Source organism: Vicugna pacos, chromosome 2, assembly GCF_048564905.1.
Source record: "Vicugna pacos chromosome 2, VicPac4, whole genome shotgun sequence".
In the NCBI taxonomy this organism is placed as follows: domain Eukaryota; kingdom Metazoa; phylum Chordata; class Mammalia; order Artiodactyla; family Camelidae; genus Vicugna; species Vicugna pacos.
Window position 1 is genome coordinate 86,216,454 of NC_132988.1, and position 14,703 is coordinate 86,231,156.

Below are 14,703 nucleotides of genomic sequence, written 5' to 3' on the forward strand. Positions count from 1 at the left end.
AAAGACCATAGAAAAAAATCAATCAAACCAAAAGCTAGTTTTTTGAAAAAGTAAATAAAATTGATAAACTCTGTGGCCAAACTCACAAAGAAGAAAAAAGAGAGAGCACAAATTAGCAAAATAAGAAAGGATAATGGAGAAATTACAACAAGTAAAACAGAAATACAGAATAACATATGAAAATATTATGAAAAACTATATGGAACCAAACTGGATAACCTAGAGGAGATGGACAAGTTTCTGGAAACAGTCCACCAAGACTGAATCAAGAAGAAACTGACCACTTGAACAAACCAATCACTACAAATGAAATCAAAATAGCAATAAAAAACCTCCCTACAAATAAAAGTCCAGGACCGGACAGCTTCACCAGGGAATTCTACCAAACATACAAAGAAGAAGTCATACCACTCCTTCTCAAACTCTTCCAGAAGATTGAAAAGGAGGGAATACTCCCAAACTCATTCTATGAAGCCACCATCACCCTGATACCAAAACAAGGCAGACACTATAAAAAAAGAGAATTATAGGCCAGTATCACTGATGAACATAGACGCCAAAATCCTCACCAAAATATTAGCAAATAGAATCCAACAATACATAAAAAAGATTATACATCATGACCAAGTGGGGTTCATCCCAGGAACACAGGGTGGTTCAACATACGCAAATCAATCAATATAATACATCACATCAAAAAGAGAAAGGACAAAAGCCACATGATCATCTCAACTGATGCAGAAAAGGCACTTGATAAAATTCAACACCCATGTATGATAAAAACTCACCAAAGTGGGTATAGAGGGGACATATCTCAACATCATAAAAGCTATATATGACAAACCTACAGCCAGCACAGTACTCAACGGTGAAAAACTCAAAAGCATCCCACTAAAATCTGGGACAAGACAAGGATGTCCACTATCACCACTCCTATTCAACATAGTCTTGGAAGTCCTAGCCACAGCAATCAGGCAAGAGAGAGAAATAAAAGGGGTCCAAATTGGAAAAGAAGAGGTGAAAGTGTCACTATATGCCGACGACATGTTACTATATATAGAAAACCCTAAAAAGTCCACACAAAAACTACTAGAGCTGATTGAAGAATTCAGCAAGGTAGCAGGTTACAAGATTAATGTTCAAAAATCAGTTGTATTTCTTTACACTAATGATGAATCAACAGAAAAAGAAAGTAAAGAAACAATCCCCTTTAAAATAGCACCCAAAGTAATAAAATACCTAGGAATAAATCTAACCAAGGAGGTGAAAATTATACACAGAAAACTATAAACCATTGATGAAGGAAATTAAAGAAGACTTTAAAAAATGGAAAGATATCCCATGCTCTTGGATTGGAAGAATCAATATTGTTAAAATGGTCACACTGCCCAAGGCAATCTACAGATTTAATGCAATCCCTATCAAATTACCCAGGAAATAGTTCACAGAACTAGAACAAATCATAATAAAATTTATACGGAACCATCAAAGACCTAGAATTGCCAAAGCATTACTGAAGAGAAAGAAAGAGGCTGAAGGATAACTCTCCCAGACTTCAGACAATACTGTAGAGCTACAGTCATCAAGACAGCATGGTATTGGTACCAAAACAGACATATAGACCAATGGAACAGAATAGAGAGCCCAGAAATGAACCCACAAACCTTTGGTCAACTCATCTTCGACAAAGGAGGCAAGAATATACAATGGAATAAAGACAGTCTCTTCAGCAAATGGTGTTGGGAAAACTGGACAGCAGCATGTAAAACAATGAAGCTAGAACACTCCCTTACACCATACACAAAAATCAACTCAAAATGGATCAAAGACTTAAAGATAAGACAAGATACAATAAAACTCCTAGAGGAAAATACAGGCAAAACATTATCTGACATACATCTCAAAAATTTTCTCCTAGAAGAAATAAAAGCAAGAATAAACAAATGGGACCTAATGAAACTTACAAGCTTCTGCACAGCAAAGGAAACCATAGGTAAAACAAACAGACAACCTACGGAATGGGAAAAAATTTCTGCAAATAAAACCGACAAAGGCTTGATCTCCAGCATATATAAGCAGCTCATACGACTTAATAAGAAACAACCGAACAACCCAATCCAAAAATGGGCAAAAGACCTAAACAAGCAATTCTCCAAGGAAGACATATAAATGATCAATAAGCACATGAAAAAATGCTCAATATCACTAATTATCAGAGAAATGCAAATCAAAACTACAATGAGGTATCACCTCACACCAGTCAGAATGGCCGTCATTCAAAAATCCACAAATGACAAATGCTGGAGAGGTTGTGGAGAAAAGGGAATCCTCCTACACTGCTGGTGGGATGCAGTTTGGTGCAGCCACTGTGGAAAACAGTATGGAGATTCCTCAAAAGACTAGGAATAGACTTACCATATGACCCAGGAATCCCGTTCCTGGGCATATATCCAGAAGGAACCCTACTTCAGGATGACACCTGCACCCCAATGTTCATAGCAGCAATATTTACAATAGCCAAGACATGGAAACAGTCTAAATGTCCAGCAACAGATGACTGGATAAAGAAGATACATATTTATACAATGGAATACTACTCAGCCATAAAAACCAACAGCATAACGCCATCTGCAGCAACATGGACGCTCCTGGAGAATGTCTTTCTAAGTGAAGTAAGCCAGAAAGAGAAAGAAAAATACCATATGAGATCGCTCATATGTGGAATCTAAAAAACAAAAACAAAACCACAAAGCATAAATACAAAACAGAAACAGACTCATTGATATAGAATACAAACTTGTGGTTGCCAAGGGGGTGGAGGGTGGGAAGGGACAGATGGGATTTCAAAATTGTTGAACAGATAAACAAGATTATACAGTATAGCACAGGGAAATATACACAAGATCTTATGGTAGCTCACAAAGAAACAAATGTGACAATGAATACATATATGTTCATGTATAACTGAAAAATTGTGCTCTACACTGGAATTTGACACAACATTGTAAAATGATTATAAATCAATAAAAAATGTTAAAAAAATAAAAATTAGAAAAAAAAAATAAAACTACCTCAAGAGGTTTTTGAAGAAAAAGCCAAAGAAGAGAAGAAAGAATTCACAAATCAGTTCTGAAACCAAACACAAATACTTTTTATTTATGGGATATCATTTTACATCAATTCCATTAAAACCTAAAACCAGTTTGCTGTACTCAAGTTAGGTGGCATAACAGTATTTCAGTTAAGCTGGGAGTCACAGGACTTGCACACATTCGTGAAGGTAATGCAAATACTGACGACACGAAGCATTCACAGTCACAGGTTAGCTGCTGTTCACTTAACAGTAACCCCGAGAGAAATGGTTTTATGAAAAAAGCAACCCACATTTTGGTCTCATTTACAGACACCCAACATTTTAGTTGGTCAATGAATTCTATACATTTATTATACAACGTATGAAAGAATAAAAGATAAGGCTTACAGAGGTATTTTAGCAGTTGTAAGAATAAAAACCAAGGGCACAAACTAACTTTTAAAGCTTTCTGTATAAACTTCAAAAGCACTGTTAAGATGGAGGCTGAGAGGCTACAGACATCTGTTGTTAAACCAGAATCTAGAGGTTGGTCTAGTCAGATTTATAAAAACTTAATTCGGAGGTCATGCTTCAAATAAGCTGCACGTAACATTACAGAGGGCGTTTATGGCAAATCAAATAATGAAATTTCTGACCTACCGCAGCAGCAAACATCTAAAAAGTTGTATTCCGTTACGAGGGAGTAACTGCAGCGTGGAGTTCAAAGCACGATGGAAGAGAAAGGGCGGAGGCGTAGGTGACAACAGAAACCCAGAAGGCACCCTCATTCACTCAGCGTTATTAATTAGCTCACGAGGACGTGCTCGGTGACTGCTCAGTGTTACGTAACTTAGGGACGTCTTTAAGAAAAAGTATCTTATTACTCTGGCCCCTCTTCCTCCCCTTAAAAATAACTGCATAAAATCAAGAAAACCAAGGGCAAGCACTCTGTGGCCACAGAGATTTATTTTTCAAGGGAGTTCAGAGATTATCTGGACTTTCCTAAATATGCAAGGCTGTCCTTTTGGAATACTGACCTTCATATTATACATCATGAAATAGTTTTTACTTGGCTTCTCCAAAACCCCTATCATCAAAATGTTCGCTGTGGTTGAAATGTAACATCGTCCCCGTAACAGTCTTTTTATTTTAGGATTAACTGTGCTTAGTGTTTTAAAAATTCTCCAGTCTCTAACAATACCTTTTAAAATAATTTCTATGATTTATACTTGATTTAAACAAAATAAAAGTTGATCAAATTTCAGAACTGCTGCTTTTAAAGTGTGATTTTTTTTTTTTTAACTTTACAGTATACTTCTGAAAAAGGAACCAAGTTCTCCACAGATTCGAACCGGCCTATGGCCAGTCGCCACTGGAACCCCAGGCACCTGTCGGAATGGAAGCCCTTCCAGCACCTCCGTCTCAAGAACTGTGCTTGCCGTCCACACCTTCTATTCTTTTCAGAGATTAATTTGTGCAAACTGGTGTGAATGCATAAGGTAGAAGGGAGTCTACAACTTCTAAACAAGGAATGATTAAGTATGCTTAATCACTACAGAGTTTTCCAAACTTCTGTTTATTTCACAGCAAACCAAATCTTTCTATTTGGTAGAAAAAGGAAGTAATTTCATTCTACCGTATCATGATTTTGTATATGCACACACACTATATATACATACAAAATTTCTGTCTTTGGTGGTTCAGTTGGGAAAAAAATAATATGAAAATCTGAACACTGCTTACAAAGGAACTGTGAAATCGTGGTCAAGAGTAGCATCGTCTGTGTGCTTTACTCACGTGATGCCATTAAATGTTCACATTTGACCCAAAAGATTTGGGGGCCAGATTCTGGAATAATCCAAACCTCCTCTGACCGCTGCATGTTCCATCATGGAGTCTGCTCACAACTACAGCATTCACTTGTTCAAATGCACCATTAGTTTTTTTATTCACTTGGTTTAAGTCATTAGACTTTTGTGTTTTCACAAAACTTTAGGGACTAAATTAGTCATTCAGTAGCACCAGATAGTTGAGGGAGAAACACATTATCTATAGTTATCTATACATTTCCTCGAGAAGTGTAAGACAAGCTAAAGAAGGAAAAGACGTGAAATACAAACCTAAAAATACCGTCCTGTTTACTCTTGCTTCCTCATCGACACACATAATGGCTATCACCCCTCTGTCCACATTACTCAGGCAATGACGAGCGGCCCCTCCGGGAAAGGTCCCACCGTGTAACAGAGTTACTAGCTCAGTGCTGGTGGTGTCGTGTCCACTGCCTGCAATGGACAGTCTGCCAGGAAAAGCCTAGCGTGAAAGAAATGAAAAAGGAAAACAAAACAAAACAGAACACCTCTCACTTACAGTATAGATCTTTTCCCTGCAAAACTTAGAAAATTAGACACCATGAAAGCGTAACTAAATAGTCAAGCCACAACTAAAAGTGCTCCATAGATCTAAGTTGCCAGCAAAATCATTAGGTTTTCACGGAGGCGGCAGAATAAGTTTTACTTAGAATGGCATGGGAAGCATCAGCAGACCAAACACTGACTAGAGGAATGCAAAAGAAAAAATATATATATCAAGAAAATTTACAAGAGTTTAAAACCCATGGGAAAAAAAAGGTGCAACTGTAATTTGTTCATCTGTACCTATACTCAAACTATAACAGCTTTCAGCTTTAACATTAGAGAATCAAAACCTACACCTTGCGTGGTAGAAAAGACTTGTGGCATGGTACCTGTCTCTAAGTTCTATTATTATAACTCTCATCATTTAAAAATGCTATTATTTCAGTAAACCACATTGTATTTGGCATATGCCTCTGAGAAGTTATGACTCCCCTCTCCTAAAAGTTGGCCTCTTAAACAGGAAGGTTAATTATTCTGGCTTCATTTGCATATGGTAACGGTTGTTCTGTCTTGTTTTCTGAAATGCTACATTTGAGACCAAATAAAAGTATAATCCGTTCATTTGAAAAAAAGGGACTAGAAATATGCCACAAAAGTTATTTTACAATACATTTTTGCAGAAATAATCTCTAGGTGAAGCTTTTTCTTTTTATACACATATACAAAATTTAAACAGCAATATACACATAATCACAGTGAGGACGTTGGCAAATTCACCAATCTGTAGTGTAAATACAAACTGCAAAGCAGCCTTCCAAGAGAACAATGCTACACAGCAAGCAGAGCTGGTCCATTCAACAGCAAACACCAACACGGCCCTGCCAAAGGGAGACAGTGCAAGAAAAGCGGCATGCGCTTGGGTACAAACAGCAATTTATGGCTAATGGTTGACATAACTGTGGTAACAGTGACTCTCTCGCTGCTATGCGTGAAGTCCTAGGACATCTGTTTGTCTTTATACCACTCCACAAACTCGTCCAACAAAACTGGCCCTGGAGAGAGACAGAGAGAAAACAGCACAGCCATGAGCTCTTCAGGACGAGGTAGAGCAGCAGGTGGGCGGCGACGGGTGAAGGGCCGCGCGGCCCGGTACTCACATGCTCCGTCTTCATCGTAGTTGCTGAGGTCCAGGTTAATTGTTCTGCTAAACTCTAGCACATTGCACCACTGGTCTTTGTTAATAACTTTGTATTTTGATTGCTGATGGAGGGAAAAGTAAGATGAATTACTGACACTCATAATTAACAAATGGGATGGTTTCAATTGCTGTATGAATCAACTTAGGAAAGTTCATGAAGGTTAACTCTTTCCATGTGAGGTGTGTTAAGCACCAATCTAGAAGGGTGAGAGACAGAGCAGAAGAACTCCAGATGACAATCTTCTTCTCAAAAATATTGGGGGGCTCAACACAAAAGGGCAAGCACAGCAAAGAGACACCATTTTTTATATTCCAGAAGTGCAATTTCTAGACGGCAAAGGCCCTTTCACATAAAAGACCAATAATACCTACTTCACAGAGATGCGGCAAGGATTAAAGAGCTCACTTATGCAGGGCACTTCACTTTGGGCTTGGCACAGAGTAAGTGCTAAATAAAGCGCTGCTCCCATTAGGAGCCCCCACGTGGACAGCGCGCTCACTGTCACGTCAGCCTGCAGCGCGCAGCGCTGGGAACTCAACGAGGACTTGCCGCGTGCTGTAAGCGGCCTCAGGACTAGGTGCTTTGACCCCTGAAGGGTTACTCTTCTAGTAACTCTGACTTTGAATCTGATCATAAAAGAAATTAGCATAGCCATGAAATAGTTCTTCTCTTTCTCCCAGACAAGAAATATGCCGTGTATGTATTTTAAAATGCAGTTTCCTGTATAAAGATTTAAACATAGAACCCAGTCCAACAACTTTTAAACCCTCACCACTAAAATCGGGAACACTGGAAAACAATACATGTACATAAAAAGCAGAGAGTTGAGTGAATGGTTTTGAGGATGCAAACACGAGAAAAAAAGCTCGAATGAAAGGACTACCGTCTCCTTTTAACAGAAAAATGTAAACTAATGTAAGACAGAGAACAAAGCACAGACCACAAGTGTAACTTTCTAAGCAACTAAAAGCAAAACCCAGTCACTGAAACAGTTGATGGCGCTCCTGGGATTGTGCAAAGTCCAACCTGCTGGCGGCAAGGTCTGTTAGCTCCAGAACCCTTCACGCCCAGGCTCCAATTCTGCTCAACTCTGAGAACAAGAGCCTGTTTCTACTTATTTTCCAAATAAAGCTAACATTTCTTGGGGCAGTCAGAGAAACTGGAACAGATCACTGGTAAATATGGATTGTTACGTGAACACATATTTCTTACATTAAAAACTAGTTTTTATACCTTTTTTCAGGAGCCCCAGTTAGTAATGTTGAAGGCAATTTTTAGTAATAGTCCTCAAAGAATCCTATCACATTTGGAAGTTTTTCTGACCATGACACAGAAGAAGTTATAAGGAAGGTGGTTTCAAGAGTGAAGCTGGAGTCAGGGTAAGGCCCAGGATTTTCTCAAAGACCAGCACCCTCATCCTTTTCAGCAAAAAAGCATTTTTTAAAGGGGTTTAGGTCTGGAAGGCAAGAAGGATGCCATGTATGACAACCCAAGTAACTCAAACTCACATCCCAGATTCTCCTGGATCCTGCATTATTATTACAGGGCATCAAAGCCAGCTCCTAATAACCAGCAGCTCAAAGTTTCAATCATTAATACCTAATGCAAAGGAAATAATGGAGGGAAGTGCTGGATTACTTCGAATACAAATGTGGAGAAACCTTAAACCAAGAGATGCTGTCTGAAGGAGTTTGCCAAACACTTAGATTGATCCAGGTCCTCAAGTTACTTGGAGATAAGAGTAGATAAATATATCACAAACTTAATTTAGTAATAAGGCAGATGGCTGTTCTTTAACCTTTGCTTCATAAAAGTAGAACTTCATCTAAAGCCACAAAAGAAAGTAAATCTTGTTTTCCTCTAGTTATAGAGAGCAGGAAATCTAAACAAAAATAAAGCTTTAAAATGGGGACGAGAGAGGACAGGACAGAGCCGTGGCTGTCCGATGCACCTGCACCAGGGACAACGCGGCCCGCGAAATGCACGCACACGCAGAGCACAGGGACGTGCTCCCTGACAGCCACTGTGTCGCCACAGTTCCTACAGGCAGAAAGGCACAACAAACAAAGTTACATAAAATGGTTAAATAAAATATACTTGGTAGTTCTAAGCAAGCAAACATACATTCCATAAAATAACAATTTAGTACCTCTAAGAATTGGTGAAAAACTGGAAAAAGGGGCCAGATTTTTCCTAATAACAGTCCCAACATGCACTTGGCAGTGTTTATGTCTAGGCTGCGCTGGTCCTTTTCCTGTTTAACAAACAAAAACAAGGATGAGCCAGGTGCCCCCAAAGAATAAATTCCAATAATCCAAACTTCCATTTTACTTCAACGAGAAATCAGTAAACAGCTCATTTATCACATACTGTAAAAACCCTGAATCAAGACTATGGTGGGGGGAGGGGAAGCAGTCAGACACAATGGAAGACTTAAACGTTTTCATACTACGTAATTTTACTGTGAGAGTTCCAGGTCAACTGAATGATCACCCTAATGCAAAATCCATTAGTTATGTGGTTACAATATCTATGATTATTCCAGGGGATAAATTAAAAAATCTATACCGCAATCACTTGCTATTTGACATTTATGATAATTATCAAATTCACAGTTACAGACCCCAAAGCCCATAAACTTAACTAAATGGAGTTTAAAGGTTTCTATTTCCATGCTTAGGAATCAGGCTTCCTTGATAAAAGTCATTTTTCCAACAATTTTATTTCACTGGTAAACACTTTCTTGTACCTAAAAATGTTGGAATTAAACTGAGCTCATCATGAATGCCAGGGCTCTGGAGAGTCTCTCCGAGGAAGAGGACATATTCATCCACCCACTCTGGGGAAGAGGAGGGTGTCTACCTGTTATAGACCTCCTTACCTTGAACTTGCTGGATGTGAAATCTCCTAGCAGAACACGCCTAACTAAGAGTCAGGTGAAAGACAACATTTTATAAGGAAACCAGAAAAGACACTTACATAAACCTGCACATGGGCAAACTAAGCTTATTCCACTTAGAGCTGCAAGTAAGAATCTAATTTCTCACTCTAATCTTTCTTACAAAGTTTCCATTCAGGAACTACAAGTGGGCAGTTTCTATGTAAAAGGGCAGAGGATCTGGGACCCTAAGCAGCAATCTTATATACTCAAAGCTAACCTCCTCAAGGTATCTTAACTTCAAAGAAACTTTGCAAAAGTACTTTTCTACAAGGGGGAAAAGTGCCGGGCTAGCCCAGGTGGGGTGGAATCCAAATGTTCACCAAACTAAGGGATGATGCCGTGACCATCACTGTCAGCCATATGTGCAGCCACAGTGGTAAGATTAACTGTGACCTCAAGGAGTCTACCAGTGAAGTGCTCTTTAGTACACAGAGAATTTCTGGCCATGACATGAGACTTTAAAGTGAAGGACTTAATACAGCAAATGTAAGGAAGGGCCTCACTCAACAACCACCACCAAGGGAGATGAAGATATGGGGAGATGAGTGACAGGTCTGGCTTTCGGTACCAGCTGTAAAGCATGACAATGGCTCACGAGCAGACTAGGTCAGGTGGCTCTGAGTCACCCTTCTCTGCTCTGGCGGGGGACCCCAATTCCACAGTTAACGCCAACAGGCGGGCCTCCCCTCCACTGCCTGCTCTGGCTGTCCCCTGGCCACGTGGATTGTCCTGCTCACGCTGCAGGACTCGCTCCGTGCGGAGGATGCAGTGGGCCAGGTGCCCTCCCTCGAGACAGTCCACCTTTCACTACCAGCCTCACGGGTTTGCTGCAGTGCATGGGCTCAAACTTTGGCAATGCCCTGTGCCAGGAAACAGAAACCTCTCACCCTGTTATGCGTGTGAGGCAGATGGCAATTGCACACCCTGCCCACACCCCGTGGTGCAGCAGCCACAAGAAAAACTGCTGACATTGCCCTCGGCACCACAGGGCTGGGCCCAAGCTCACAGGGAGAATGACAGCTCGGCAGCCCTGGGCTGCAGGCACGGGCGCGCATTGGGGAGTCTCCCTGTGAGGAGTCCACGGTCCTTCACTGAACCCAAAATCACTAGTCTTGCCCTGATACACACTGTGCCTTCTTCCAACACCATCAATGTCCCCATCACAATGGACATACACTAAGGTGACAAAAAAAAAAGATACAAAGGACCTGGACAGACTCTTTGAAACAGTGTAATCATCTGACAAACTGATGATCGTGAAGGATTTCAATGCATGTGTTTGGCAGTGATGCCAAAACATGGGGAAAAGGCATCAGACTCACAGGACCGGAAAGCTGAACAGCACTCACTCACTCCTGCTCTGCAAGGGTGCCAGCCGGGGGCTCGCAATCACTAACACCATCTTCCGCCTAGCAAACGAGAGAGAGACATTATGGATGCACTCACCATCGCAACAGCTCGCTGGTAACCAACACTGCCTGTGGGTGGACGAAGGCTAAGTACAAACGACCCTAACTGGAAACACGCAGAACTCCTAGGACAGCACAGTTGAGATATCCCAGAGCAAACATCTACTAAAAGCAAAATGGAGACGCGCCCAGGACGTTCACTGGCATTCTCTGCAAGGAGGTTCCCAATTAAAAGTGAAATGGATCTACCAAGATGCTATGAAACAGCCATCAACATTATGGGTTTTTTTTTTTAATCACCTTTACAAATTGACAGAGCAAAGACATCCAGAAACCCCTCGCAGGAAATTCGAATAATACACTGTTAATACTTGTAAATACCAAGGAACAAGGGGCAGATTTGTGCATCTCAAGGTCAGAATGTAGGCAGAAAGTACCTTGAGACAGACTGTCCAGAGTCAATCAGCCCATCAAGGTTAAGGGAGAACAAATCAAACTTCTCTCCCTGCCCACCTCTTGATCCAAGATTTCCAGGTATACATTTCACAGAGTTTTCCTTTCTAAGATAACAAACTAAGTAACAATTTTATTTTTCAAATAATAATGGGAACTGACCAGGTTCTATACACAAAGCTGTACTAACCCCCTACAGTACACAACTGGATCCTGCCTTGTTGTCATCCTTGAACAGAGTTTAAAAGAGCAGTTACAGGTGAGATCAGACTGCTTACTTGCAGCTGCAAAACCAAGGGATCCTACTCCGAGTACTCTAAGAAGTTACGTTTTGTATATGGAATAAATGCACCCCTCAAGCTGAAGATTACTAACAGCCAATGTTAGAGAAAAGTGAAGTTTTATTAAGTTCTGTTTTGAAGTTCAAATACAAAAACAAATAATGCCTTTGTTCATATAAACTATTCCAATACAGGTCGTCCTGTAAGATGTACAATTAGGCATTTTCTTCTTCTTAAATGGCACAAATGACCAAACTGAAATGAAGTAGGTAACTGTAAATATATAGATTATAAACATGATACGACAAAAATGAATGAATCTTCAAACATCTAGGTATCCAGATATGCTGTATCAGAGGCCTCTTTCTCAGATGATCTATTTCCAATTTTCACAATGTTATTATAGCTTGAAGATTTGTACTTGAAAAGCGGAATGTTGAATTACTAAAATTATAAAGAAAAAAACCTTCAATATTAAAAAAAATTTCGTTAAGATTTTCAAGAGGTACTAAGTGAACTCAAGAAACAACATACAAGTGACCATGATCACAAACATAAATGGCCAGAACCAAGTCAGAAATTGGTATATGAAATCAAAAGGCCTTAACTGAAAACCTATAATACACGTCATGGAATTCTCACTTAAGACCATGGGGATTACACAAAATAAAGAGAAAATGTAGTCCTCCTTCACACAGTTCAACAAATATAAGGCAAAAAAAAAAAAAAAAAACCTCTAAAGAATTTGAATCTTAATGTGGTTGTTTATAAAGCTGAAAATGTAGCAAACCAGTTTTTTGAAAGAGTTTAACAAAAATTAAAAACAAGCAAAAAGGTCATAAAACCCAGGAGTGCCCTTCCCACTGGGAAAAATGAAACTAAAAAAGTATGCTCTTAGAATTTACCCAGAATAGTTTTCAAATAAACAATGTTTGTAAGGCTATTACTTGATTAAGCTCAATTATTGACACTTCCTTTAAAAGAAAAGAAAAAAAGATCTGACATTTCCTTTAAAACAAAATTAAAAAGTCGTTCCACAGTTGTTTTATTTGGCATAGATTACTGCTGTAAGCACTACTCTTGGAAGGAAAGCCATTATTTGAAACTTGGGTTTTACAAACACCTAAATAACGTCAGTGAAGAATAACTCAACAACTACTTCTTATCCTATGGATAAGTTTTTCTGAGAACTTAAACTAAGACAGAGATTGTTTTAAGTGCCTTTTATTTAAAACTCATTTAGTACAATAACCCTATTAGGAGACGCATGATCATAATCCCCAATTTATAAATACGGAAACTGAGGCACAGGAGATAGATGACAGTCAGTAAGTGGGTGAGCTGGGACCTGAACCAGGAAGTCTGATTCCAAGCCTGAACATCTCAATGTGTACCAATCTGCCTCCCCGAGCAGGAAGGAGAGGAGAGGGAGTTCCATGTTAAGAGAGACACCGTTCAATTAGCTTTACAGGTAACTGCTGAGCAAATCTGGGCGACTCTGCAACAACCAAAGGGTAATCCTGAAGGTCAACTGACAGCGTTCAGGGCAACGGGTCTGGGATCAGATGACCACTGGGTCTTTCTACCCTCTGAGTCCTCACCCAGGCCCACCCTCTGTTTTCCACATAATTTACAATGAAAGCATAAGAAAGAAGAGAGGAGACCGTGTGTGTGGTGTGTTGGGCGGCTGTGTGGAGGGGAAATTAGACAATAAAGAAGTAGGAAACTGACTCAAGTTAGAAGAGGAAATGAATCAAATGGTCACAACAGACTTAGGTGAGAGCCAGGCAGAGTTCGCAGATAGAAGAGGGTGTTGAATCCGAGACCCAGCAAAAGCGACCTCCAGAACCATTCCATTAAATGGAAGAGACTTAGAAGTTAGCTTTAATCCGTGTGGCCCCTTACCCTTCCTGAAACACCTCCTCGGAAACTAAAAAACAGCCCCGGTACCTACTGCTGGAAACATCGCCACGCTGAGGTGGGGGCTGTAAGGACTGACCTGCAACAGACTAACCGTCACAGGATCACCTCTCGGGAAGGGGGTTCCCACTGGGGGCTTCTGCCTCCACAGAACCCTCTGCTACATCCTCTTAAGGCTTTCCTTCAGGGAACAAAAGAGAAAGGGCTTCCCTGGCCTGGAGCAATCTCCTCTCTTCTCTTGCTCACTCCCTTCCTTCTCCCTCACCTTGAAGGCCTCCCTTCCCTGCATCCAGCAGCTTCTCCTAACTTCAGTTCCTTCCTGATTCCACTCTAGGAGGGCTCCCCTCAGCTCCCCTCAGCCCGCCAAGCCCACAAACTTCTCAGTCCTCAGATCATTCTCTCCGTTCTGCACCAAGGCTGCAGGATGTGGTGCTGCACTGCTAGGAAAAATCCAAGAGCAGCATCACTGTCAGTTCAGGTGTCTGCTCTGAGCCAGGCTAAGATGCTGTGGCTAGCAGCACCTCACCCAGCCCAGCATCCAGCCTTCTCTGCAACTCAAGTGGCAACTCTCTCTGTGACTTCCGGCAGAGTACCTTGTCTCTGCCCCAGAGAATGTAGAAAAGTTAAATTTAACCTGTATTTAATAATTATTCCCAATCAACAAAAAATTACTATATTTAAATCTTTTATCTCATTTTCTCTGTCCAATCTTACTCTCCTTTTTAAAGGAATCAAGACAAAAATGGCTGTTTTACTTAAAGGAATCCATACAACAGTATCTGTTTATATAGTAAATAAAATTTACACCAGGGGAAAAACACTAAGCATAAAAATACTCTGACAAAATCCCACTTGTATGAAGGAACTGGTCATTTTGGCCCCCCAGTTTATATCCCACCATCTTCCTCTACCAGGGCACCACAGGGTGGTCACAGTCTGAGTCAGGAAGGCAGTGTGGCTCTGTGGAGAGGACACTGGTTTGCACCTCAGGGACAGAGCTCAGCCCTAATGCTGTCCCCTTCTCTCTAGCCCCCAGTCTCATCATCTGCTTAATGACAAGACTGGACCAAGGG

General features: G+C 40.5%; 1 protein-coding gene across 9 annotated transcripts in view; it reads right to left on the bottom strand.

Annotated features, from left to right (window-relative positions):
• Positions 1-3,127: 3,127 nt before the first annotated feature.
• The window catches only part of DCUN1D4 (defective in cullin neddylation 1 domain containing 4), a 77,177-nt gene continuing 65,601 nt past the window's right edge, over positions 3,128-14,703 (bottom strand). For 8 of the 9 annotated variants that reach the window (XM_072944198.1, XM_072944218.1, XM_072944201.1 and 5 more), the window contains 3 exons: positions 8,776-8,880; positions 6,585-6,687; positions 3,128-6,479 (listed from right to left, as the gene is read on the bottom strand). In XM_072944198.1, coding sequence (XP_072800299.1) covers positions 6,424-6,479; positions 6,585-6,687; positions 8,776-8,880 — 264 coding nt within the window. In that variant the 3' untranslated portion in view covers positions 3,128-6,423. The remainder of the gene's footprint in view (positions 6,480-6,584; positions 6,688-8,775; positions 8,881-14,703) is intronic. The other variant, XM_072944207.1, reaches the window with a different exon arrangement.